This window comes from Sitodiplosis mosellana, unplaced genomic scaffold (genome assembly GCF_009176505.1).
Source record: "Sitodiplosis mosellana isolate CC-2019 unplaced genomic scaffold, AAFC_SMos_1.0 Smas_scaffold_11, whole genome shotgun sequence".
NCBI lineage: Eukaryota > Metazoa > Arthropoda > Insecta > Diptera > Cecidomyiidae > Sitodiplosis > Sitodiplosis mosellana.
Genome location: NW_022595253.1, coordinates 3,214,818 through 3,240,209, shown reverse-complemented (window position 1 = coordinate 3,240,209; position 25,392 = coordinate 3,214,818). Strand labels below are relative to the sequence as shown.

General features: G+C 38.5%; 2 protein-coding genes across 10 annotated transcripts; one reads left to right on the top strand and one right to left on the bottom strand.

The window, feature by feature from the left end:
* Window positions 1-57: 57 nt before the first annotated feature.
* On the bottom strand, window positions 58-2,681 carry LOC129567481 (eukaryotic translation initiation factor 3 subunit D). The gene is made up of 6 exons (XM_055444405.1): window positions 2,425-2,681; window positions 2,133-2,208; window positions 1,811-1,958; window positions 1,102-1,732; window positions 893-1,015; window positions 58-813 (listed from the first exon to the last, which is right to left on the bottom strand). Exons 1-6 carry the CDS (start codon window positions 2,536-2,538, stop codon window positions 304-306), a joined length of 1,602 nt encoding a protein of 533 aa, XP_055300380.1. The 5' UTR covers window positions 2,539-2,681; the 3' UTR covers window positions 58-303.
* A 36-nt stretch (window positions 2,682-2,717) lies between these two features.
* On the top strand, window positions 2,718-25,392 carry LOC129567480 (A-kinase anchor protein 9). Of its 9 annotated transcripts, XM_055444398.1 has the most exons (15): window positions 4,179-4,930; window positions 5,327-5,500; window positions 6,629-8,253; window positions 8,728-9,401; window positions 9,480-9,882; window positions 10,536-10,715; window positions 15,468-15,593; window positions 15,710-15,813; window positions 15,889-16,647; window positions 17,066-17,270; window positions 17,789-17,956; window positions 18,430-19,101; window positions 21,203-21,868; window positions 21,955-23,597; window positions 23,673-25,392. In XM_055444398.1, exons 3-15 carry the CDS (start codon window positions 6,715-6,717, stop codon window positions 24,610-24,612), a joined length of 8,079 nt encoding a protein of 2,692 aa, XP_055300373.1. In that variant the 5' UTR covers window positions 4,179-4,930; window positions 5,327-5,500; window positions 6,629-6,714; the 3' UTR covers window positions 24,613-25,392. The 9 variants fall into 9 exon arrangements, with proteins under 9 accessions (XP_055300374.1, XP_055300371.1, XP_055300378.1 ...); XM_055444396.1 differs by lacking the exons at window positions 4,179-4,930; window positions 5,327-5,500 and adding an exon at window positions 2,982-3,645; XM_055444400.1 differs by lacking the exon at window positions 17,789-17,956.

Sequence of the window (25,392 nt, the reverse complement as noted above, 5' to 3'; positions counted from 1 at the left end):
TTGATAATATCTACTGAATCAAGGTCGAATTTTCAAATCAAAAGAAACTCCATTTAATTTCTGTGACCACTTTGATATCTTAATGGTTTGAATTGTTTAATGTTCATAATATTCGTTATACAATTAAAATGATGATTGTTTAACGTAAAAAAAAGAAATGATCCTTGTCTGCCTATTATTATTTGTGTTTAAAAAAGCGATTTGATCTTTCAAAAAGAGAGAGAAACAAAAGAACGGTTGACGCTGAAATGCTTTTGAAATTTAGACAAGAATATATGACCATGAATCGGAAATTGGTTGGTTTTACTCTTCACCAGAGTTGTCTGATCCTTCGGTTTCAAAAGTGTTATCGGGAATATCGTACAAACGAATCATTGGCTTGTTTGGATCTTTCATGATCAAATATTTGCCATCCTTTTGTTTCATGCAAATGTCGATGATGCATCGCAAAATGCCCCATGCGTTGTCCATGCTCAAGTTGATTTGTGTGGCAAATTCTTGTGGCCGGAATTGTGATGTGCCCAAAATGACGTGACGCGATGAATCACGAATGTGTGCACGCGATACATAGCCGAATTTTATGTGATCCGAACTGGCTAACAGCGCTTGCACTGTCCATTTCGCCAATTTGCATGCATTGTTACGGAGTTCATTGGCCAAAACAGCACCACGTTGGGTATCAAGCTTCTGGCGCCAGTCAACGCCATTGGCTGCCTTTGAATCCCATTCATTCAGCGCTTTGATGGATAAGAATTGTGGTTCACCGTTTGGCGTTTGCATAGCAGCATCAAGCTCACAACGGGCAACTAATACCTGTGAAAATGAGGCATGGGATAAATTAAAGTACTTCTAAAGTGAAAATGATTTAGTTGTTCGAACAATTAAAACATACAATATCGTTTCCAAGATCCCATTTACGGTATCGGTATGCAACGCTGGCAACTTCACCTTCTTCCTCTTCAGTGATGAATGGATTTGGATGTTCAAACTTGTATTTCTCTCCACCTTTTAATACCTGTGAATTGACAAATCAAATGAGTGAATATTGAGCTCAACAAAATACTTTCATAGAAAAAACCGTCGAATACGACTTTAAATCACCTGCTGGCTGAAGTTGTGATTGATGAAAGTGGCTTCGATGGCCAAATTTCTGGGCCCGTTCAATGAGTTTCCATCCTCATTTGGTGGTTCAACGGATGTTTCATTGACGGTCAACAAATCGAATTCAGTGTTATCTCGCTTGTCCATGAACAATTTGCCGCCAATCTTCTCAATAACAATATCCCACGAGTAGTTTGACCGTGTGCTGCACATAATTGTTGCCAAAATGGCATCCGTAGCATAAACGTTTCCTTCGGTTTTCGACAATTGACGAATGACTGGGTCATCGGTGGTGGTAACGGTGTGGAAAATACGATCAACACGTTGCAATGGCCGTTCATTTTTTACATTAACACGATCATACGTTTTATCGTAGAATTCTAATGCACCGCAACGACGGATATCTTCACCCTCTTTGATGCCCGGCAACGACAACTTCAACAAACGTGGAAAATCCATTTCTTCAATGGTCGTCCAATCGGCACGTACAGCAACTGAAGCATCACGAATCTTTGGTGGTGGACCACGAGCTCCCCATTTGCGTGTGATACCGCGTCGATTGTCACGAATCTTCACATTCTTGTTCAATTGTTGCATGCCACCGGCATTCATTGAACGATTGCCACGACCACTAAAATGAACCAAACAGAAAAAAATCGAATCAGAAATTGTTTGCTCCGAAAATATGAATGGAATAACAGGTAGTTACCGCAAGTGACGGGCATTTCCACGGAAGCGTCCCCGTTGGTATGGTGGCTTCTGCACACGAGCAGTATCGACCAAATGGAAAGTGGTCTCATCTTCATCGTGGTAGTAGGCATACTGGCTTCCAGTTCCGAATTGCGAAGTGTATTTATCTGAAAATCCGAATAAAAGGTTAATTCATCACATATGCTAATTAGTCTTCGGTGAATATAACCTCACAATTTTGCAGTGACGTTCACTGCATTCACAAAACACTTTCAGACTTTGATTGAATTATATTTTCTGTTGTGTTTTGAAACAGATTGTTTTTTTTTGACGTGACTTACTTGGGAATTTCTTATCCATTTGGGCTGTGCCGGTCCAATCACTCACTTTGCCGATGCGGTCACTCTTGCTGAATGGCTATTGGTACAAAGCGAAACAGATTCGGATTTTAGTACATTTTCTCAATTTCAACGCAATGTAAATCGTTATAAAGTTCATGTTTCTATGGATTTAAACACAATACACCTGCATCAAATCAATTCACTCTTCATTTCACATTTCTCTCCCTTTCGCTACATTGTGCAGTTTATGTCATCGCATAGAAAAAAAACCATTGCAAAAAAAAAAACTTACCTGATACGGCATAACGCGAAAATCTTCGGAGATTTCATGCGGTCCCCATCCTTCCTCATTATACTGCAACGTTGGCATCGAAAAGAGCCCAGATCCGGCATCGGTTTCAGACATTTCAAATTAAATTCAAACAAACTTTTTCACAAAATAAATTGAAACTCCCGTTTTTATCAAGCTGTAAAAGTGACAAAGTTTAACACGTTTCACACAAGAAAAGAATTGCCGAATCGACGTGAAGTTGGCTCCTGTCTATCAAAATGCCGACTTGATAGTTTCCATTCCATTTCATTTCGTTTGGAATGCGAACGTTGTGTGTTTTATATGGTATAAACAATATTTATGTGCAATTTTGTATTCGACAACATGAAAAAATTGGTTGATTTTGATAAAGTCTGTGTATTTATAGGCAACATTAAATTCATTTTGGCAAAAATATCCAATTTCGTACATTAAATCATATAGTTTAATTTAATTCAGTCCCACAAATGTGAAATGTATTGTTTTCATATTCCGACAAATTCACCACACCAATGACGACGTTCAGTGTGCAACGTCTGTTTCAGTAGCATGCGGCAAGCAATCCTTAGCATAGCACCAGCGGCGGTTGGTGTGTGTGTGTGTGTGAGTGAGTGAGAGTGTTTGTGTGTGCGTCTGACAGTTGAGAATAGAGAGCGAAGCGGCAGCAGTAGTTTGTAACCGATGTTCGAATAACAAAACACACAACCGACAACGCGCTACTTGCACACACCAGACTCAAAAACACATTCTATGTTTTTTGTTCGTTTCATTTGAAGAAAAGCATTCGGTTTGTTTGCAAAATATTGTGAATATCGGCAGTGCTGCACCGATTATAAATAGACAGAAGAAAAAAACACATGCCGTAGCAGTCGTCGCGCTTCTAATGAGAAGAAAAAAAAACCGTTTCTTTCTTCATTCAGTCTAATTTCTATTTGATTTAATTGCGTGTTTTTTTTATTTTATTTGTTTTACACCCGTGGGAAATAATTGTTGCTAGATTGTTAATCGAACATTTGAATATAGATTTCCTTTTATTTTATTTTAAATGTTGTGTTAGTGTGAACTTTGAATATTTAATGCGATTGTTGTATGTAATTTTATCGATAATACGTTGATATTGGCGCAAGAAAAAGGAATGAATTTTATATGTGTGTAAAATGATGTCGAAGCCATCCGTCGCAGCACAAAAGAAGCGGGTATCAGGTAATTTTCGTTGGAATTTTTCATACCAATTTCTGTGTGCTGTCTGTGTCGGGAATGAGTGATTTATTAATGCTGCATAAATATGTTCATACAATCGTCGCTAAGTGTGTCTGTATGTATGGGTTTGCGTGTTCACAAGTGAAAATCATAATTGCAAAATATAAAAATCCTTTTTCATGGATTTTATTCCAACATGAAACTGTCGTGAACTTTAACGGGCAAAACAATAAAATGCTCGGCAAAAAAAGTTGGATGTTAGCAACGATCGATCGAACACAATATTTCTGTGTTGATATTTGATACTCATGCGAATTTCTTGGCATCGATTGCTGTTTCTTGTCGTTGCTATACCCTCTGTGTTCGGCTTTGCGCGGCATAAAACAAAGTTGGATTCGATTTTTCCCTTTTGTTAGGAAAAGAAAGTTGAAATTAACATATTTTTGTGATTACGGGCCATTCGATTGCCTGACACACATTGAAACCGAGCACGGTTGTCACAGGCTCATACGTGTGCTTGTTGTGCGCTCCACATTCAATTGCGACCGAAAAGACAGCCACACAGTACACAGCACTACAGCACACAAAGTATCGAACAACAATAGTGAGTGTCAGAGCACACGACACGGAACGATTTATTGTATGCAACTGAGTGAGTGAGTGCTGTATATGTTTCGTATCCAATTGGCTTTGATGATATTGTTCCGATGCTAAGGAACTACTTTTGCTTGTTTTGATAGACGATTTAGTTTGAACCGCTGTGTTGGCATTGAGCATATCGAACCAGTCTCGTTCGTCTACCAATTTTTTTTTTCTCTCACTGAACACCGACCGACAAAACGGTTGAGTTCAGTATCTATTTGTCGGCACCGATTAATTTTGTACATTTTATCTGGGTGTTTGGTGTGTGTTTGTGTGTTTGTGTGTTCGTGTGTGTGCTTCACTGTTTCAGTTACATAAATTATTTAAAATCGAGACAATTTCGATTATTCTGTTGATTTTGCCATGTGTTTTCAATTTTATGCCTAACCTAAATAATTCGATTGAGTCAATGGGTTTGTGAATGCTCGGCGGTTCCAGAGGAAATCAGTTCAAAGCCTATCATTTAGTGTTCATTCAAAGCGACCAATCGACCAGAACGACATCGATCATATCTCGATGATTCTGTAGTAGAGACATGTTGTTCAGCGGCTGCTGTTGATGACGATGATGAAAGCGCACAATTGATACAAATTAAAATCGTGTTGTGTTTTAGTGTGTATGCCTGCCCAGTTATTCAAACACGACGGTTAGACCATATTTTAACAAAGATCAATAAAAGCAGAAGCGCAGTGGCATTAGATCACTCTTTAATTTAATTTAAACTAACGCGCACTCATTAGTTCAACGAGAGTTTAAGTGAATGATATACAATTTCAAGTGTTAGATGATCTGTGTTTTGTGAAAAAAAAACAATAACGTAAAGTTGCAATCCGAATGAGCCACACCGTGTGTGCATGTTTTCTTCACTTCGATTCACTTTAGAATACGTTGTTTGCTGATGTTTTATTAGCCGATTCGGTTTAATGATTTCCTACGTCGTTCAGTTTTTACACACATATTTTCTGAATCATTCTGAACTGACTGGCTGCTGTGCTCCGCTCAAATAACGAATGCGTAGATTCTCTTTTGTATTTTCCTGCAGCTACAACTACTTGAGTGAAAAATCTCTCCCCGATTTTGATGTAAAATTGAAAACCAGTCCGTTGTTTCTCCGAAATGATGAATTCTATATTTATACAAATCCAAGCATAAGGCATATGTCGTTCGGTTTACATCACAGTTCAGCAGGGAACACGCTCAAGTATTTTGTAATAAGGTAAAAAAGATGTTGTAATTTAGCTCACAAAAATCAATTTGGAGCGTAAAGAAAAGAGACAGCAATAGCTCGCATGTCGATTAGATTGAAAAATCGCCTGGTTTTCCTTGGCTAAAAAAAAATTTCCATTCGATTTTGAAACGTTTTCTTTTCCTCTCGTTGTCGTGTATATCCGACACATATTTTCGTACATTCTTTGAATTCGAATCCAGTTTTAAGTGGTTGATGTGCTGAATCGCGACTGCACGATACTTTAACAGTGCACGCGGTTCATTTCGAATAGCAGTTATTCTGAAAAAGTCCGTGGCAGGAATAACATTGTCATTAAGAGTAGAAAACGAAAGTCACACGAGAATTTCTGTCCATTTGGTGCTGTGCAGAGCTGTCGCCAAAGTTCTGTCATTTAAAGTCTCTTCATTGCGATGAAAAATTGCTACTTCTCATATAAATTGTTGTCGTAAATCGATCGTGTATGGTTTATACGTTCAGTGGAGTTTTAGATAGAGTGAGATACACAGAATCAACGACGTGGGCTAAACGGAACGGTTTCGTTGCATTTCTGAAAATGCTGCCAAATGCAATAAAAACCCATCTCATCTCACGCCGAATAATCTAGTTGAAGGGTCGTTGCCAGTGAAATTAAATTAGTTGTTTACAACGTATTACGTACAAATGACGTGACAATTGTTGTTAAGTAACACACCGAATGCGTTACTCTGTTGATTATCGGGATTAATTGATTGATCCGTTCGGCTGCCAATCACACTGCATTACATTAAACTAAAACAAAGAGATTTGATCGAAGAGACGGACCCAACTTGCTTCGTCTTATTCATCTTTTTTTTCTCATTCGTATCTTTCCAATTTTTCACAACATTAAGCAGAGCCGAGTGGCGCGAGCACAAAACACTCAATTGTAAATCCAGTAATTTAGTTCGACATGTGTAAATGTTTATGCATGAGTGAAATTGAAAATCGATAAACGATATATTATCCGTGTGGAAGCGTAGTTTTTTAGGTCATACCCCAAGGAAATCGATGTGTTTAACTCGACAGATGGATAAAATGGTTTCAATTTTAATCGTTTGTTTTTTTTTTCTCTTTCTGTTTCATTCATAATTTTTTCAGAGTACAACGTAATTTGATTGCATATGCGTGATTGTTCCAAGCGATAATTGAATTCAATAGAACAGACTCCGAGTAATTGGAGCACAATGGATAATTTGACGCCGCTCACATCGCAGAGCCCGTCAAAAGAGAATGATTCGATTGATGAGGGTTCGGCACAACGACGAGCAGTCAAAAGTCGTGACGAAGATGACTTTGAAGATTCACTAAATCTAAATGTGTCTATTTCCGAGCACATATCCGAAGATATCGAATCGACGAGTGCAGTTGAAGATAGCATCGAGAAATCAGCACAACGTTTCGACCAATTGTTGGCCGATAAGAAGCGAAAACTATTTGATTTCGATGAAAGTGACAAAAGCAATGGTGTTGACAGTGATGGCGTACGAAAATTCTCCAAATTTGATGTCGAAAATTTATTAGATGAATCCCTATCCGGTGACAATATTGCAAAACATTTTATGGCCGATGTGGAAACGAGCACACAGCGCAACAGTAAAGTCAACGAACGAATCGCGAGTGTTTCACAACAACGCACAAAAAGTGACGAATTAAAAATAGCTGACGTTGATGAAGGCGCCGCGGCAAATCCAAGTCAACCAACAACGGCAACGACAGCGACAAATGTCGCAATACACATTGATGACATGCAAAAATCCAAAGATAAGTCAAATTTAGTCGAATTAGTGCATCTAAGTGACAGCCATAAATCGGATAGCGACAGTCGCAAGAGCGACACTGGTAAAAATGATGTGATATTAATAAACGATCATGAGATTAGTATTCATTCGTTGAAAGAATTGCAAGAGCAACGGTCTCGGTCGGATATTGAACCGAATAATGCGCCGCAAACGAACCAAAATACGACAAGTGACATTTCATCTTGTTTTGAAGACAATGCCAAAGAGCAGCGGTCAATTGAAGATATATCGGGTATTTCGATCAATGAATCGTCAGCCAAAGTCGAAAGTGAAGAAATTGAAGCGGAACGGTCAAATACATCATCATCGGAACGAGTGAGCCGATCGAAATCAGAGATTCAAACGGAAAAGAATGAAGAAAGTCCGAAAAGTGACGAAGACATTAAAAAGTGTAAACCAATGGACGAAGACTCATTACCTGAGCTATCGGTGATTGAAGAGGTGTCTGCAGCTGATGAGCTATCGAGTCGACAGAATATCATTGAGAGTATCGCAGATAAAAAGAGTGAAATGGAGAAAATCTTTGTTGAAGCCGTCAATAGACTACCTCTTGATAAGGAAAATCGACCGCCAAATTTGAACGACGACCTTCTTTCTGTCGGTAGCAAACATTTGACCAGCTCACAAAACAGCACCCTAACAGAGGGAACCGTTTATAATGCGCTCACCAAAATTGATTCGAATCTAACCGCAGCCACATTCGCCGATGAGCTCCACTTGAATTTGGTTCATATGCAGAATAAAATCAAGGAATTGCAAAACATCAATGGCGGAAAGTATTCGGCCAGCTTCTTCGATTTGCCAATGATATCAAGTAGCCGACGCAATTCATTGATTCAAGAATTTCCACAGTCGGGACGAGATTCGAGTAGCATCACAACCAATTCAACGGAATACCGGCCGTTTCAGGATGAATACTTTCGGGTGAGTAAAGCATTTCCATATGGTCAACCATTGGGAGCAGTTCGCAAACAATGCGATTCTGCTTTGAGACAAAACAATACAGAAAAATGCATTGTATTGTTTCGTTTCAATGGAAAAGTAATCTGAGCATCCCAAGCATAACAATGCTCAACCAGATGACTGGTACATTGTGTTTATCTCGCACACAATCATAGCACACACAATCGATTTTTCAAGCATGTGCTTGTTAAGTCTATTTGAAAGGAAATCCAATGTCAATAAGTGTGTGCACTGAACACACAATCACAAGTGCAAATGTAAACAGATGCTGGTTGCTCAGTTTTTTTTTGTTCGTCGGTAAATTTGCAGATGTGCGAACATGTATTGAAATTTGTTCTTTTTTCAGTGGTTGACGCGGTCGGAGATGCATATGTATTGCGTATTTGAACTTCAGTATGTAACTTATCAATGACACATTCTTCTCTCCTTTTTCAGTTAACCGATTTCCAAGTGGCATTGATCGAGCGAGACAAAATAATTCAAGAGCTAACAGACTCGTTGAAACAATCGATTGAAATTCGTGATCAATTGAACGAACGCAATGTGGCGTTAGCCAATGAAGCAAAGGAGCTCAAAGCGGCCACTGATAGACGAAAGTGGATTACTGATAGGGACACGTTTAATGAGCCACGATTATCAGAAACAACAATCGATTTAGTTGGCGAGAGTGATTTCGAAGACGATGAATTTTACAAGAAAATACTGAAAATTGACGATCATAAAGAGCCAGCTCAAGAAATCGATTCGAAACCGGACGAATTACACAAAACCAAAGAATTAGAGGCTGTGAGAAATTCAAACCCAACGATAGACGACTTCAAGAAAAGCTTGAACGAAGAGGAAACTGAACTATTCACGCGCATCGAGAGTCAATTCGAACAAATGCTCAATGAAAAAATCAACGACGTCAAAGAGAAATTGCAACAAGAACAGTTGGAGAAAGCTGAGTTAGACTCGGAAACGAATCGCTTGCGTCAATTGTTATCCAATATCAAAAGTGGATCGACAGAGGTCATTGAATTGCGTGCTGAATTGGATAAAATTCATAAGAAAGAGATGGAAAATTTGCGCATGTACTTTGAACGGAAATGCACGGATTTGGAAAAACAGTAAGAATTGTTTGGGAAAAGAGATTCGTTGCGATTTTTCTAAGAAAGAGACTAATTCTGATTTTATTCCCGAATTAGGTATTCTGAGGATGTATTCTCTCAGCACAGTCGCCGCCATTCGAATGACACCAACTCCGATTTGTCGGACGATGAAATTTTTCTGCCCGACGAAACCAAAGCGGGTGTCGTACGAAGAACGAGCAAAACTGGTGACATTCTCGCTAGTCCAACGCATAGAAAAATAACACCAACTCACATTCGCAGTACCGGTTCTAGTCCAATTAAGAAACTTAGAAAAGGCAGCCAAAGTGAATTCCGATCCCTAGATAATAGCAAATTAGTGAATCTAAATGCCGAAGAGATTCATGAACACTATCGCAATGTCATTGCCGATTTGAAGCAAACACACGATGAAAATGTCAAACAACTCAAGTACAAGTTGCAATCGTTCGAAGGCCCTCAGGCTGACGATGAATATTTGGTGAGTGCACATATCAGCAAATTTTTCACACGAGAATCATTCCCTTCTTGTTTATATTACGGCAGAGAGGAATTTTTCACTTTTTGCCATCATTTTACTCCGGATTAAGACTGTGAGAAGCAAACAAATGACACAAACTCATCATCTATCATTGTGCAAATAGCATTTGTTCGAAGTTTGATCAACAAAATTATTCTTTACGAAAACACAATCGATGATTGGACTTTGAATGTGTCGTTATGTCTGTCAGTTTGTGAAATTGAAAATTGACAAACAAAATTACTTCGAAATGGAACAAAACATGTTTGAAATCACGCGCGAAATTGAAAATATGTTCAAAATCAATTCAAAGCCTTCACCACAGAAGTAAAATGAATCGATTTTTGAAGAAAACGAATTTGTTGCTCCATAAAACCTATTTCCAATTAACAAAAGACGAGAAACGATAGCAAAAAGTGGAAAATTCCGTCTGTCAAACTGATGATTATTAACTTTAACTTCTAATCTATTTTTAATGCACTTTAAATCGATTTAATAATTTATTTCCGTGTGTAATTTAACCTGCCTGTTGTGAATATCACTCATTCTGTACTTACTTACACCTATTTTTTCTCTTCTCCATCATTTTCATTGTGTTTAACACCATCATTCAGCTAACCGCAACTACATCAACTGATCAGCCACTAGTGTTACTAACCACTGAAAACTTGAAAAATAACCGAGAATGTTCGGAGCTGTTCAATAATTTGGTGAATGAGTACGATCGACGTTTGGAGGAGCAAGTGAAATTTGCCAGACAGGATATGCTCCGTGAATTGGAGCTTCAAATACAAGTAAGACCTGAACCTGAATTTCATATGAACCTTCATACCGTAAAGCTGTCTAATATCGTGTTTGATATTTCGAATTGCATTTCATTTTGTTGCTTTCAAATCCTTGAAATAGACATCATTTGGTGGCAATGTAAAAATAGCGCCTTGATTTTTCGTGATGATCGATATTAAATGTCAATGGTAGAGTACTAGTAAAGCGAAGCACGCAACCGTGTAATATTTCAGTTGAACAGGAAAGAAAATTATGATGCACATGTACTCGTGTGTAAACAGAATTTCAGCGTAAGAATCAATAAAGGCGGGCAGCTTTCATTCGATTTTCATCAAATGCGATCACGTTTATTTATATATAAGCATTGCACTCGGTGCAGCCCATAAAATAGTTCATGTTTTGTAATGCGAGTGGATCGTTCGTTTTTATGTTTTCGATGTTTTGGGCATTTTCGGAGATTTAACAACTAAATCCCGGATTGCGTTGCACACATCCATACCAATCGTCGTAATTATTACGGCGACGATGCACAGACCAAAATAGATTTCCTCAATGCGGGACAAAAAGCAGTCCACGGGTTGCATGCGGCTCGTATGCACCACGGAAAATGATTCAGTTTCATCATCAATTTTCAACATGTTCAGCTCATCATTCAGGAACAAATGTGTTGTATTGCGTTTTGCTTAATGCTCAATAGTGAATGTGATGCGCTTCAAATAAATTGGAATGCATTCTGGGCCTCTTTTAGAAAACTCATCGTCTTCTTCTTTATCTGGTCTATTTTTGGTGTGTTCATTTCGGCGGCACATTCAATTTTATTTTTATATAATGCTTCGCTACTGGCACATCACGCTCGCATATGACATCGGCTTTTTGATACACATACTCGCCACTCTCAAAGACTCGTGGTTGTCCTTTTTGCCGTATGTTCATTTCTTTAGACACAATTTTTTTTGTCTTCTCGGTCTTGTTTTTTTGTTTTTTTTTTTTGAACATTTTTGTGCATTACGAATGCGGAATGCAATGCTTACCTCCTGTTAGAGACATTTCAACGCCTTTTATACATAACCTAGTTCAACAAACAGTTTGTACAATTCATTGGCCAACGAAGTCGCGGCACATTCATCACTCTACTCGGCAATCGCATCGAATCAAGACATTTCGACTGTGTGGTTCTTTTTCCTATTTCACATCCATTGAGTGATTTGTACTTCCTTGATTCGTGGGTGCAATTCGAGACGAAATAGTATTGTATTTTTTTCGACCGTACGCAAAACGACAATTTTTTTCGATTATCGCCGTGGCGCGCATAGAGGATATTTTTTTTTTGAAAAGGAAGTGCTGAAAAAAGAAATAATTGTATCCGTTGCATTTCGAGTGTGCATGGAAACGTTTTCGGTTTCATTAAGTGCGTTAATCTATTCGTGGAAACTGACAACGTAATGTGTGTGTGTGTAGAATTTACGTGCCGTTTCGACTGATTAAACCAAGTAGCAAATGTGGAATATTATACGCGGCATGTGTTGACGAATGATGTGTGAAATGAAGGGAGACAACGCCAAGTTCTTGTTTTTTTTTCCCATTCACTCGTTTTTTTTTCACGAATAGTTTTCATTCAATAAAGAAAGTTCCATTGAAGTACATGCACTACATATCGCTATCTACGAATCGTGTCGATAATATCAACATTCAAACCATTGTGGTTAATCATATTACTACATATTACATTCCAAGAGCTCCGCACTTCGTATAAATACGTATTAATTTAGCTCATAAATATTGTCGCTCGACATCAACTCACACACACACACACACTGTGTGCATTCGCGGCAATTATACGGCCGTTGTCTGTACCAAAACATAACTAGATTACAAATGAACGAAACTCTTTCTAAAATTAAATTGAATTCTTTCTCTTGCTCTTCCTGCATTCGAATCGCTGCCGAAAAATGCAATCGCCGCAACCAACAGTGAATCTTCATGGAATTTTATGTTTCAAATCGATAAGATTTCTTGTTGCTTTTGTTGTTGTTGATTCACACATTTGTTTACATTGACTCACATCCGCGATTGATTGCACGTCAAATCGTTCATTTCAATTGAAGTGCGAGTATTTGAGCACTCACATATCCATGAGATTAAATTTCAGCTTCGGTTTTTACAGTTCGATTGCAACGCAATACAAGAACGATGATGTGAAAAAATCAAAGAGTCAAACATATATACAAGCGGTTCCTTTCGTTTATTTGTTTGCTTTTTCGTCGGACAAAACGTTTCCCTGTTGATAAATTTTCAAACATATTTGTTTGTATGTTCCTCACACATGTTCACATTGTATATCGACTTTTCTGTCTCTGTTTCTCTCCCAATCTCTCTCTCTCTCTTGTACGACGTGATGTTGTTTTTCTCCACGACCGAAAAATCAACGAGGAGCGCATTTGATCAAAACACATGTAATTTAATACGAAGCATCCATACGCGCTCTGCTCTGATCCCGCATGTATGCGTAACACCTTATACGAACAGTTTATTCTCTCTCGCTTTGTCTCTATCTCGCACAAACCGAGGCGATTGCGGCTGTCGATTCGATAGACGCGTGCTTATTCACAACGATTATTTCAAAACCGAATCCAAACCGTTTAGTCGCTCTTATTTGCTCGTATGATGCACATTACATTTTTTCTTCGGCATCGTCGTCATCGTCGTCAGACGCATTAATTCATTCAATGTGCGCATTGTGTTTTGATTGGACAGTTCCAAACCCATATAAAACAGAACGGAATTGACAAAATCGTGTTGCAATTGTGAACAAAGAAAGAATTCTAGTGTGAAAATTGGGAAAAACTTGTCTAGTTACGCAAGAAATCAAGAAAAAACGAAGAAAAGAAGAAGGAAAGCGACTTGGCATTGAGGTGTCCGTCCCAGTGGACCGTTTTGCATACGTGCAACTGAGAAGTGTCGTCAAATGTGTTGAAATGTCAAAGTTTGATTGGTCACTTCGAAACGCAATTTCAGTTTTGCCAAGGGAAATATTCTCTAAGATACAACGAAAAACAGACGTTATGAGTGTGCGAAAAAGAGAGTAAAACGAATGAACATAAATATATTTTGAAATGTGAGATAAGGCAGTTCAAACCGACGAACGGGATAACTGAAGGAAAACCAAACTGTGCGTTGTAAAGTTCACGACAACCAAATGCGATAAGACTGAATAATAAGAAGAAAAAATAATGACTGAGATTATGTGAATTCAATGAACAAGCAACATTTATTCATAATTCAAACGCAATCCAAAGCAGACCTGCCCCTCTGTCTGTGGGCACGATATTTTAGAACAATTTAAGTTTTCGATTGAACGAATGTTTATAAAACAACGGAATATTCGAATAAAAGAAATAGAAGCAGTTCTGTGCAATTAAATTACGCTATAAAACGCCGGGATTAGAAAAAATCGTCGATATTTCAGCTAATTAAATGAACTGGCTGGTGTATTTGTGCATGTGTATGTGGTGATGTGTTTTTTGGACGAAAACAAAACAGAAGCTTATTTGTTGCGCGTGTTAATCGAAGTTGGCCGACGAGTGAATACGCACCCAACGCGAAGTGTACGTATAGTTAATTTTTCCTTCGGGCATTTGCAATGTATTCCAACCAAAAATCATGATTAATTCAGTTACTTTGAAACCCATTATCTTGTTAATACAGAACACTTCTAATTGAAACTTTTAAAAAACGATTCGACGGTCACTATAAATAGAATGAACGCGATTCTGATAAGCACACCACAGTTCGTGTTTCATTCTTCTTTTTATGGGTCGTCGCATATGTTGATTAGTCATTGGTGACGCTTTTAAAAAACATGGATTTGTGGAAGAACGAAAAACGTTGAAACGATTTGAAACTCCTTTCAAATTTCAAGTGCCTCTTAAGGGCATCAATTATACGAAATGATTATGATAATGACTTCACATGCGCTAACATCAACATTAGTTTATTAGTCATTTGTTGAGCGAAAAAAAGATTGCAAGATGTCGTTGAAACCAACTACACGCTTTATGAAGCCAAATTTTAATGATGCATGCCGCCGAAATGTTGTTAATCCTGGATGGTTTACGCAACATCAGCTAAAAACTCTTGTGTCGCTACATTCTTACATCACTATAATAACCAAGAAACTTCACTTGCCTTTCGCGCCCAATTCGCTGCTTTTTATTTTTGATTTCATTCTTTTCAGGTCCCCTCGCTATATGAATACATATGCATTCAAGCAGGGAACAACATTTGCACTCCTCTCAAATGAACACTCGAAAAAGTTTCTCAAAAGAGACTCTTCCAAATGTATGCGTCAAAGGAACAGAGTAAAAGCAACATTTTGAATACAAAATCGCTGAATTTCTCACCGAGAACACAGTTGATTTCATGACACGTCCATTTAAAAGAGTCTCTTTTGAGCAACTCTTTCGAGTGTTCATTTGAGAAGAGTGCAAATGTTGTTCCCTGAATTGAACGAAACACATGCATTCATTCTCCCATTTCACGACTCTTTCTCTCATTCTCTCGAATCGGGCATAAATCTTTCCGAAAACGCAATGGAATGTTTACATAAGGCAAATTTTAGAAACAATTTCGATTAAAACTTCAGCATGTTTACATAACGCTGTGATGTCTACTACATTTTTTGGCTTTTTATGATATTTTTCGTATTTTTTGGTGGATTTTGTTTAAGAATGTTTTTGTTTGCTCTCTTTTTCGTTCGAAAGACTCTTTTAGCCGAACCAATCTCGGATGAATCACGTTGGCCACCCGAGCTGATACTTCTTCGTGAGAAATTCACCGCTAAAAGTCAATTAGAAATCGCTCAACTTCAAATAAAGCATGAAGAAGAAGTAAGTATTGTAGCGATCACATGTTCTCGTTGATTTTTCAGCATATTTTCGTTCAGTTTTTTTTTTCGCATTTTCTTTCGAATTCATTCAATTTGTCTTTGAATTCCTTCTATTAGATGTCTCGCCTGAAAAATGATCACCAAAAGCAGTTGGATCGAAAACTCAAGAGGAACACGGACTTTGACAATTCACGAGGCTTGGAGAAATGTGAATCGGAACGGTGAGAAAAACCGCAACTCAAATTCAATCAACTGACAATTTTTTCAATCGAATTTCCTTCGTTTTTTCGAAACAGTGACAGCCTTCGAGAGCTATGCAACACGTTCCGACATTTGCTGTATGAGTTGGCAAAGTGTGTGTCGGTTTGTGAAAACGATCTAAACGCATCTCTAGTCGATGAGTTGAATAAGTATGGCATTTTGCAGCCATCGCTTATGTCACCATCAAAAACGCGATCGGAATCGCCAACCAATGAAAATGATTTGAATCAGTCGATGTGTTCATCGATTGGTAATCGTTCAATGCGTCTGTCCCTTGTACCTGATGTCAGTGGTATTTTGTCGTTAATCGAAGACCCTTCGCTTTTGAACTTTGTCACTGAAAAAGGTGACAATGAAGACAGTTTCAGTTCGAGCGTGTCGAAGAAGTTCGATCTGAATGAATGCCTTGAAAAACTTAAACACGAAGCCGATTCATTGTTACATTTATCGGAGAAAATGATACAAAAACGGAATGCGGACAACAGAGAATTGGACAAAACACAGAAATCACTGGAAGAAGAAGATGGTTTGAAAATAGCGAAGGATGACTTCAATGTAGAAAGTTCACAACAGAAACCACGATTTAGTCTACCTGCAATCTTTCCATCCGACAAACATGAGCGAAAGACATTGTCGCATTCCGACTTAAATGACCTGAAAAATCGATTGCTGTTAAGCGAATCACGGAACCAAGAGCTGGAGAAGAAATTGGCTGAATCGCAGGCACAACAACGTGAACTGACACAGAAACTAAATAGTTATGTGGATAGTCAGAGTGAAGAGCTTAGCGAAGGGTTGGTATTTGGAATATTTGCTTAAATTTTTCAACGATGTCACCTCAATTCTGAATTGATTCGAATTCTTGACGAGTCACACTTCTTATTAGACTGTTTGAGGCTGTGAGAATGAAAATGGCAATACAGAAATAAACATTCTGAAACGCATCAAGAAAAAAAATTCGCAAAAGTGAATCATGAGTTCTGAATACGCAAAAGTGAACCATAAACCTCCTATGCTGCCCATGTAAATTCATGTTTCACTTTTGCATATTCAGAACTCATGATTCATTTTTGCGAATTTTTTTCCTTGATGCGTTTCAGAATGTTTATTCCTGTATTGCCATTTTCATTCTCACAGCCTCATTTAATATGTCTTTTCTATGCTAAAATTAACTAATGAACCGATTGAATCAATTTCTTGTTCTTCGGACAGATATGGAATCAGCCAGTTGCGATCCCCACAAAGGCATCCAGCCAATAAAGCAGCTACTTCGTTCACTGCTCTGCAAGAACGTGCCAAACAGTATTTCAATGATACAAACACATCAGATGTGTCACAACTGCTCGAAGACTTCTGCCGTGAGTGTGATCGACACGTGGAAGAAGAGAAAGATAAAATGAAAGATCTTCAAGAACAGGTAAGAGTTTGATTCAATTGGAATGGCTTCATACTGTTCTTTTTTTTCGATATTCCCTTAATGAATTCATCAATGCTATTGTCATTGCATGAGCATTTCATTATGAACAAACACATTTTTCATATTGCCTGGAATGGTGATTATGTAATCTATCGATACGTTCGATACCTTTCCCAACTCTCTATTCCCGACTCATCGACATTCCCAACTCTCTCTCTCTCTCTTTATCTGAATCTGAATCACATCAATTGAAACGGTTCAGGGTGAAAAATCGGTCCAATTCAACTCCATTTCAAGAAAGCAATCTCAATCGATAGGGTTCATAGCATGAATTTACGCATTTTATCAGGGAATATTCTGCTTGTTTTAATCATTTTGCACGAAACCAAGCAAATCATTTGCTTAACTCATAACTGCATCACACATTTTCTATCAAAATGTGCTGTCCAAAACCTAGGAATAGATCAATTGAAAATAAAACCCACCTCAAAACCAAAAACAAAACCAATTGCCTTTAGATTGATGCCGCCTATAATCAACGGAAACAAGACTTAGAATTTTTGGAAAAACAAGCTGCCGAACGGGAAACGGAACGCGATGAATTTTGTAAAAAGATCGAAATGCTCGAATCAAAATTGCGTGACGTAGATAAGGAGCGCCTTAAATACGATAATATTGCCAAGGAGGTATGTGTAATCAACACTAAGCCTGTTGGATTGCTGTGTCTTAGAAAAAAATAGAAAAACAATGTGGATTGATTTGAAAAAAATGGCAGAAAAACACAACTAAAATCTATCACTCTTACTAGCTGCCTAGAGCACTTCTTTACTGCCTTACACCCCCACTGTAGATATGGTTTGAGTGCACAAAACACAGAAATTAGCTAATTTTCTCCATTATCAAAAACTAAACCCAAACTTTTGACTCATTCTAAACACTCGAAACTAGATTTGAATCCAAAATTTAACTATTGATTTAACGTAGAGTTAGACCCTTTTCTGTACTTTTTTGACCAAAATAATCTATAGCACAAACTTATGACCAAACGTAATTCTTTACAGCTTTTGCTTTGCATGGTTTTTAACCAAAAAACTGCATTTTTCAATGCTCCACTCACATTTTGACAAATTGAACAAAAAAAAATTCGTTTTTCCCCTAGAGCGATATACTGCGGCAGCAAGTTCAAGAGTTGGAAGTGACATTGAATGCGAGTAAAAAGAAGAACACCACGTTGGAAACGGATCTCAAAGAATCGATCGAAAAGATCTACGAGCTTCGAGAAATTATTGTTGATCTAGAGACACGAATAAAGGAGAAAGACAATGAAGTCGAATCACTTGAAAGCGAAATTGATCGTAAAAATCGAACAAATGAATCGCTTCAAACGGAGATGAAGAGTTTGTTGTCGCAATCGGAAATCGCGCCAGCATACCAAGAAAGGATTCAACAGCTCGAAGAGCAGCTGGAGAGTCTGCAACCGAATGCTGACCAGAGTATAGCCATCGAACGGATTGCATCGCATTTACGAGAGATTGAAGATAATCTCGATCGTAAGATCAATCTATTGGAATCAGTGCATGTTGGCACTGGCACGGTGACAACGTGCAGTAGCCCATCGGAGGATGTGTCAGTCAGAGGTAGTGGACACAATCTCGATGCAGCCATATCGCCGCGATACTTCAAGTACTTAGCCAAAGATCCATCATTCCCAGTCGATCAAATCATGCGAATCATCGAAAAGATGCAGAAGCACTCAAGGGTCGAAGAGGCGGCCATTAAATTAGTGCGAGACTTGGAAATGCAAATCAAAGCATTGCACACGAGCTACATGGTGAGTTCAGAGATAGAATTTAAATGTGCAAATCAAAAACATAGCATTCAATCTATTTCATATGGTATTTTAATTGCAAACTCTTTTTTTTTCATCGCATATTGGGTGAATAGACTCGAAGCGATACAATTAATCGGTTAAAGTGTCAGTTTGAACTCTGCACTGTTTACCAGCTGCTCATTACACACACATTGAACGACGCGAAGTCGAACTGTTATATATTTAAAGATCAAATGATTGCAACACAAAGTTCACACAGTAGCTAAAAACTTTTCGAATGGCTCTATTCAATTGCAATGATCGTGTACGCTCGTTTACACACATAAACAGTGTATTCACAAGCTCAACTAGTTGAAAAGAACAGAGAAAAGATAGCGCATAGTAGCACAAATGCAAGGCATTTAAAACAAATTTGTACGTTATAATTCAGGCTATTTTTGTTCATTGATTAAATTAGTGTGTGACATCTTCTACCGGTTCAAATATTTATTTCATTCTCTTTCGTTTTCTTTCATTCTTTTATTTCTTCGTTTCTTTAGCTCATTCTTTCGCTCATTTGTTAGTTTTTGTCAAAATTCAGGAGATCATTTTAGAATTGGCTTTGTTGTACATACGAAAGGCATTTGAAGCACGTTTTTACTTAGTTCAGTCAACGACTCTTGTTTTAATTTATTTGTACGCAAATCTCCGACGCACACCACATCATAGCACATCAAACGATGTCCAATGCATATCATAAAACATCAATTGAGATATACGCGAGAAGGTCATGACAAAAGAAGCAATTCTTTCGACTTTATTTCCCCCTTTTGCTCTGCGTCAATACTCTCTTTCACGCTCAACAAGTGAAAATATAAAGTACGTTTTCAACACGTGATAAAATACGTAGTTTCAAAGTGAAAGAAGGAAAAGCAAGCGTTTCAAAAATCAAATCAGTGCTATCTTTCAAGTTTTGACAACAAAAAATCCTATTTAAATTATATCTCCATCGAAGTTTGAGTCATAAAAATCACGATGACTTAAGTCAGCGATACCACACTCCATACCCAATTGAAATTGTTATTGGTAACAAACGAGAAAAATAAAAATTTTATTCGAAATTTCGTATGAATCACATGTAATATATTGAATTAACGACGATAAATTGGACGCAAATTGAAAAATGGCCGCACATAAAATGCTGATTGATCAATTTTCAAGTGAAACGCATTTCGATATGGAATGGTGCGAGCATTGACATAAACTCACAGCCGAGTGATACAGTTTTTTGTTGTTGTCGTGTGTGCTTGTGCATATGTGTATGTCGTCTGGACCATATTCGTTTGAATGAATTTCATTAGAGATTTCCGCGGGCGCACTGTGTTCTCGTTGCTGTCGTTCATCATTTTGCCTCAATGCTATTCGAAGCGAAATGAATGAGCGCCTCGGTCGCACTCTACGTACTGTATGAACACACACATTTGTTGTTGTTTTTGAGTCGAGTCTAAATGATGCTAAAATTATACGATGAACATGTGTGCGGCGCAAAATGAAACGGTACGAATTCCGTCCAATTCGATATGATTCAGTCAATACGATATGAGAGAGAGCTCTGATATACAAACTTGGCAGAAATAAATAAATAATGAAGATGTTGTTCTTGACGCATTTCGTTCAGTTCAGGGCAAAACAGACAGTGAATAACAACGTTGTTGTGCGCTCACAAAGCTAGAATTTATTTTTTTCTGGTTTGCCCTTACTGTCAAAATCAGAGATTTCGCGTTGAATGAACATTCATTTGAAATAGTTTGCGTTTAGTTTTGCTGCTGAGTGCAGGCAAAAGTGTTGAGTGCAACGTAGAAAACCCATTGATTTTCATGCGAATATTTCGATTGAATTGATTTTATCAACACAATCTTCAGTGTGTGTGTGTGTGTGTGTTTTTGTGGCTGTGATGACGTCGTGTGTGGGTATTTCAATTGGAATGAGAAGAATTTTGGAAATCTCACTGACCAAAATATATAGTTTTGAAATATGCTAGATTGAAGTTAGAAAGATAAATTGAAAAAACTATTTTATTTTTAATTGGTTGTGTTTGTTTCTTCCTCGTTTCGAACGGCAGGAATTACAAAATGAACGGGATTTGTTGCGAGAGAAAATGGATGAGCAGCTAATGCGAATAACAACCATTCAATCGAGGTTGGACGAACAACGCCAACGGGCCGAGGAGCTTCAACGAGCGGGCACATCCGATCTAAATCTCAAAGTGTACGACTTGCAAGCGGAAGTGAACGCACTGAAAGAGACGGTATCATCACGCGATAAACAAATTGGCGTACTGAAGAGTCATTTGGCGCAAAGCAAGGAGATTATCGATCGGCAAGAAGCCGAGATCGCTTCATACAATTGCGTCACCGATGGAAATGACACATACAGCAAAGTATTCGTCGAAAAATTGGAGGCACGCATCGCATCCAAAGACTTGGAAAATAAGAGTTTGAGGGAAAAAATCCGAACGGAAATGATAACGAAAGTGGCACTGCCGGATTTGATGGAAACCGTACTGGCCGATAAGACGGACGAAATCGATTATCTGAAAGAGCAGTTAGTGTCAAAGGAGAAGGAATTAGAGTCGAAGGGAAAGGAATTGAAACATTTACGTGATAGTCAGATATTCGCCAAGGCCGAAGAGAAGCTCAGTGAATACTTCACAAAAAACCATGGCAGCGATTACTTCGATAACGATTACATTCGAAAGATGTCCGAATCTGGCACGCGATCGAGTTTGGTGAGTCAGAATTCACTTGAATTCAATTACTTCATCCATTATTCACACGCTGAAATAATGTTTTTTTCTTTCTGTTTTCGATTCAGCCCATCATTCAATCGTCGATTTTTGGCAACAATGAAAATACACCGCCGCTGAAACCGCGACAAATTTACTTCACGTCAAAGTCAACGAATGACACCAATTTAATGCAAACTCCGCTGCTATTGGATCAATTTTCGAGCGTCGTCAGAAACGATTCGCTCGCCGACAATGATGACTCAAGCACACAGCTGAGAGAAGAAATTGAGTACTTGAAATTATCACTTGAAGACAAAACGAAATTGGTGGATGATGTCACCGCGGAAAGTAAGAAGTTGAAAGAGGAATTTGACAGCGAAAAAGTTAAATTGGCTACGGAGATCGATCGGTTGCGTGGCCAAATCGATGAATTGCAATTGAAGGTAGAAACCATCGAAGCGGAATTGGTGGTATCCACCAAAAACTATGATAAAAAGTGCACTGAATTAGCGGCAATGAGCGGTCAATTGAATGAAGAACATGCTAATCATGGCGTGATCAAACATCAATTGAATTCCATGGGAAACACAATCAAACACAAAGACGAGCTCATTTCAAAGCTGCAAAAAGACATCGAGAATTACAATGAAATCGAAAAGGTCAATCTGGATATGATCAATCGGCTGAAGCGTGAAAACTTCGACTTGACCAAAATGAAATCCGTCAAAGATGAAACCGATGGTTCGGAAGCCATTCTGCGACAAGAGCTTGAAATGGTCAAGGACATGCTTCAAGACACGGAACAAGAGTTATCCGAAAAAATGATCGCCTACGAAAAGTGCTTGCTCGATCTAAAAGAACAAGAGAAAAAGATTTTCCACTTGACCGACATTGTGACTGATTCGAAAAGCGCACGCAGTGTTGAGGAAATGCGAATCGAAATGCGAATTCAACAAGAAGAAAATGAACGGCTTAAGAAGGAAATCGAAGAACTGAAAAATAAGCGAATTGTCGAGCGATCAACGAGTCCGATCAAGTCAATCAACATCGATGAGCTAACGAGCAAAGTCGAAGAAGAATTGAACTACTCCAGACATCTTGACAACAGCATTTTGAAAGCCATCGATGAAAAGGATGAAATTGTCTCGAACGAAGAAAACGAAGACGAGCTCGATGCACTTCGAGCAGAGAAGGAGGAATTGATCAAAGCCATTGAGAAGTTGCAAGAATCGTTGGAATGCGAACGAGAGAAGTTCTCCTACATTCATCAACAGGATGCGAAATGCATTGACGTGATGTCGAAACGACTGGAAGCAGCCATCGACACCGAAAATGATTTGAATAAGCTGCTCGAAGAGGAACGTAGCAAAACATCGAAATTGTCGACGAAGATGCTAGAGCATCAATTCGAACGGGCCAAATTGAGCTCGAGTAACATGTCACTGAACGAATCGCCGATTGCAAGTCCAAGACGATTGACAAAAGGCGGTGAATCTGATCAAGAGCTACTTAAGTGTCAAAATGATGAGATTAAGCTGCTCAAGTCACAGTTGGAACGGGAAAAAGAGCGAGCGGTCGATGTTGAGAAATCGCTAGGCCGAGAGAAAAACCGATTCGAGAAGGAGTTGAGTGAACAAAAAGCGTACGGTGAACGAATGAAGGACGAATTGGAACGAATCATTCGGGAAAACAAGACATTACAAGAGGAGTTAGATGATGCGCAAGAAAAGTAAGTCCGAATTGAATTTTTTCGAGGATTCGTCAATTTCTCAATATTTTCCTCATTTTTCTTGTTCATTTCCAGAGTCACCCTTTCAACGCATGACATCGAGAATATGCAGGCGCGAATAAAGCAGCTGCAAGATGCCGAAACCCATCAAAGTGCTCGCAGTGAAAAAGACCGAAACGAATTGACGCAAAGCATCGCGACTTGCCGAGAGCTAAAGAACAAACTGATCAACTTGGAAAGAGAACGGGACGTATTACAAGAGCGAGTGTCCATCTTACAAGCTGATATTGATCGGGGTGCACAGCGCGAGGCACGCCTAACCGAATCATTGGTAGCTGGATATCAACAGAGCAACGTCTTAACTGGTGGCATAATTCCCCAGCAACTTTTGGCCAAATTGAAAGAGATGAATGACAATTTGAGCGAAAATGTTCGCGAGAATCGACAACTATCTGAAACGCTACAGATGTTAACCGAAGAGCGGCATGTGCTTCAGAAGAAAGTGCATGATTTGGAAATAATCTGTGTTGACCGTGATGAGCTAGAAGAGCGTGCCAATCATTTGTTCAGCAAATACTTGCGAACCGAAAGCTTCCGACGAGCATTGATTCATCAAAAGCGATATCTGATGATTGTGCTCAGCACGTACGAGTCCAATGAGACAAAAGTATTAGCTGCATTGAATGGAAATGCACCGGTGCAACGGCAACGAAAAGTACCATCATTCAAGTCGGTTGTTCTGGTCGCCATCGCAATCGAACGTATGAAATTCATTCACCGACGTTGGCAGACGGGCAAACGAGTGTGTGCCAAGAACCCAATCTTTCCACACAACACCCCGCTGCGGCGCAATCATTCAGCATCCACAATAAATTGGACGAGAAATGGACACGACACACAAATCCCAAACCAATTGCATCACCCACAATCACCACCGATGCGTGAGCGACCAATGACCAGCGTATTGAAGGGACGTCGTTGTACCAACAATGATTTTACTACCACACAAATTTGATACCGCATTCAAATGACACAGTTTCAATTGAGAATCCTGAATTGAACCCATGACAATTGTAAAATGATCTCTGTTGACTATCAAATTGTTTCATAAAATCAAACGTAAATCTTGGCGATAAGAGAAGAGTTCAGAAAATTTGAATCAGAATCATCTGAACTCGTCTCATTTCGCACGCGCGCCATATCATTAGCAAAACAGTAAATTCAAAATGTAAATAGCTAAGAATAAAAGCACGTTTGCCATAGTTTAGGGATAGTGGTAGAGTTTAATCAGAGTAAGTGTATCAATTTAATTGCATTTAATGGCTTGCAATGCACATACCTTAATGACAAAAAGAAAAAACACCACAAAGTGAACGGAGTAAATACAAAGGGCTGCCTTTTTTGTAGTGTGCCTTTCACCAATTCTGATCATACTCAACGATTAATTCACATTGAAAATTTTTAATTGAATCCGGTTTGTTTGGATTGGCCATAAACATCTTCTTTGTGAAGCTGTACCATCGAAGTGAGCTTCAATCCAAACTGACTTCTTGGTCAAAATCGATCATTTGTAGAGGAAAAACCAAACCACAAGAGTGACTTTTTTGCATGAAATTTTCCGAAACAAACACAAATTGATTGTTATTGTTATTGCATAGATGCGTACAAAAACCAAACGTTGTATTGAGTTTTATTTAGAAAAAAATAGACAAAGAAAAAGAATATGAAAATGAAACGAGACAAAAATTATATAAATAAAGATGATTTACTTTTAGAGCCGAAATTAAATTGAAAA

Excerpts from the sequence above, each read along its gene's own strand:
- LOC129567481 (XM_055444405.1), bottom strand. The coding sequence starts at position 2,538 with ATGTCTGAAACCGATGCCGGATCTGGGCTCTTTTCGATGCCAACGTTG. Across the intron at positions 1,959-2,132 it reads AATGGATAAGAAATTCCCAA|ATAAATACACTTCGCAATTC; the intron begins GTAAGTCACGTC and ends TCGGATTTTCAG. Across the intron at positions 814-892 it reads GGGATCTTGGAAACGATATT|GTATTAGTTGCCCGTTGTGA; the intron begins GTATGTTTTAAT and ends TCATTTTCACAG.
- LOC129567480 (XM_055444396.1), top strand. The coding sequence starts at position 6,715 with ATGGATAATTTGACGCCGCTCACATCGCAGAGCCCGTCAAAAGAGAAT. Across the intron at positions 8,254-8,727 it reads TTCAGGATGAATACTTTCGG|TTAACCGATTTCCAAGTGGC; the intron begins GTGAGTAAAGCA and ends CTCCTTTTTCAG. Across the intron at positions 10,716-15,467 it reads AATTGGAGCTTCAAATACAA|ACTCTTTTAGCCGAACCAAT; the intron begins GTAAGACCTGAA and ends TTCGTTCGAAAG.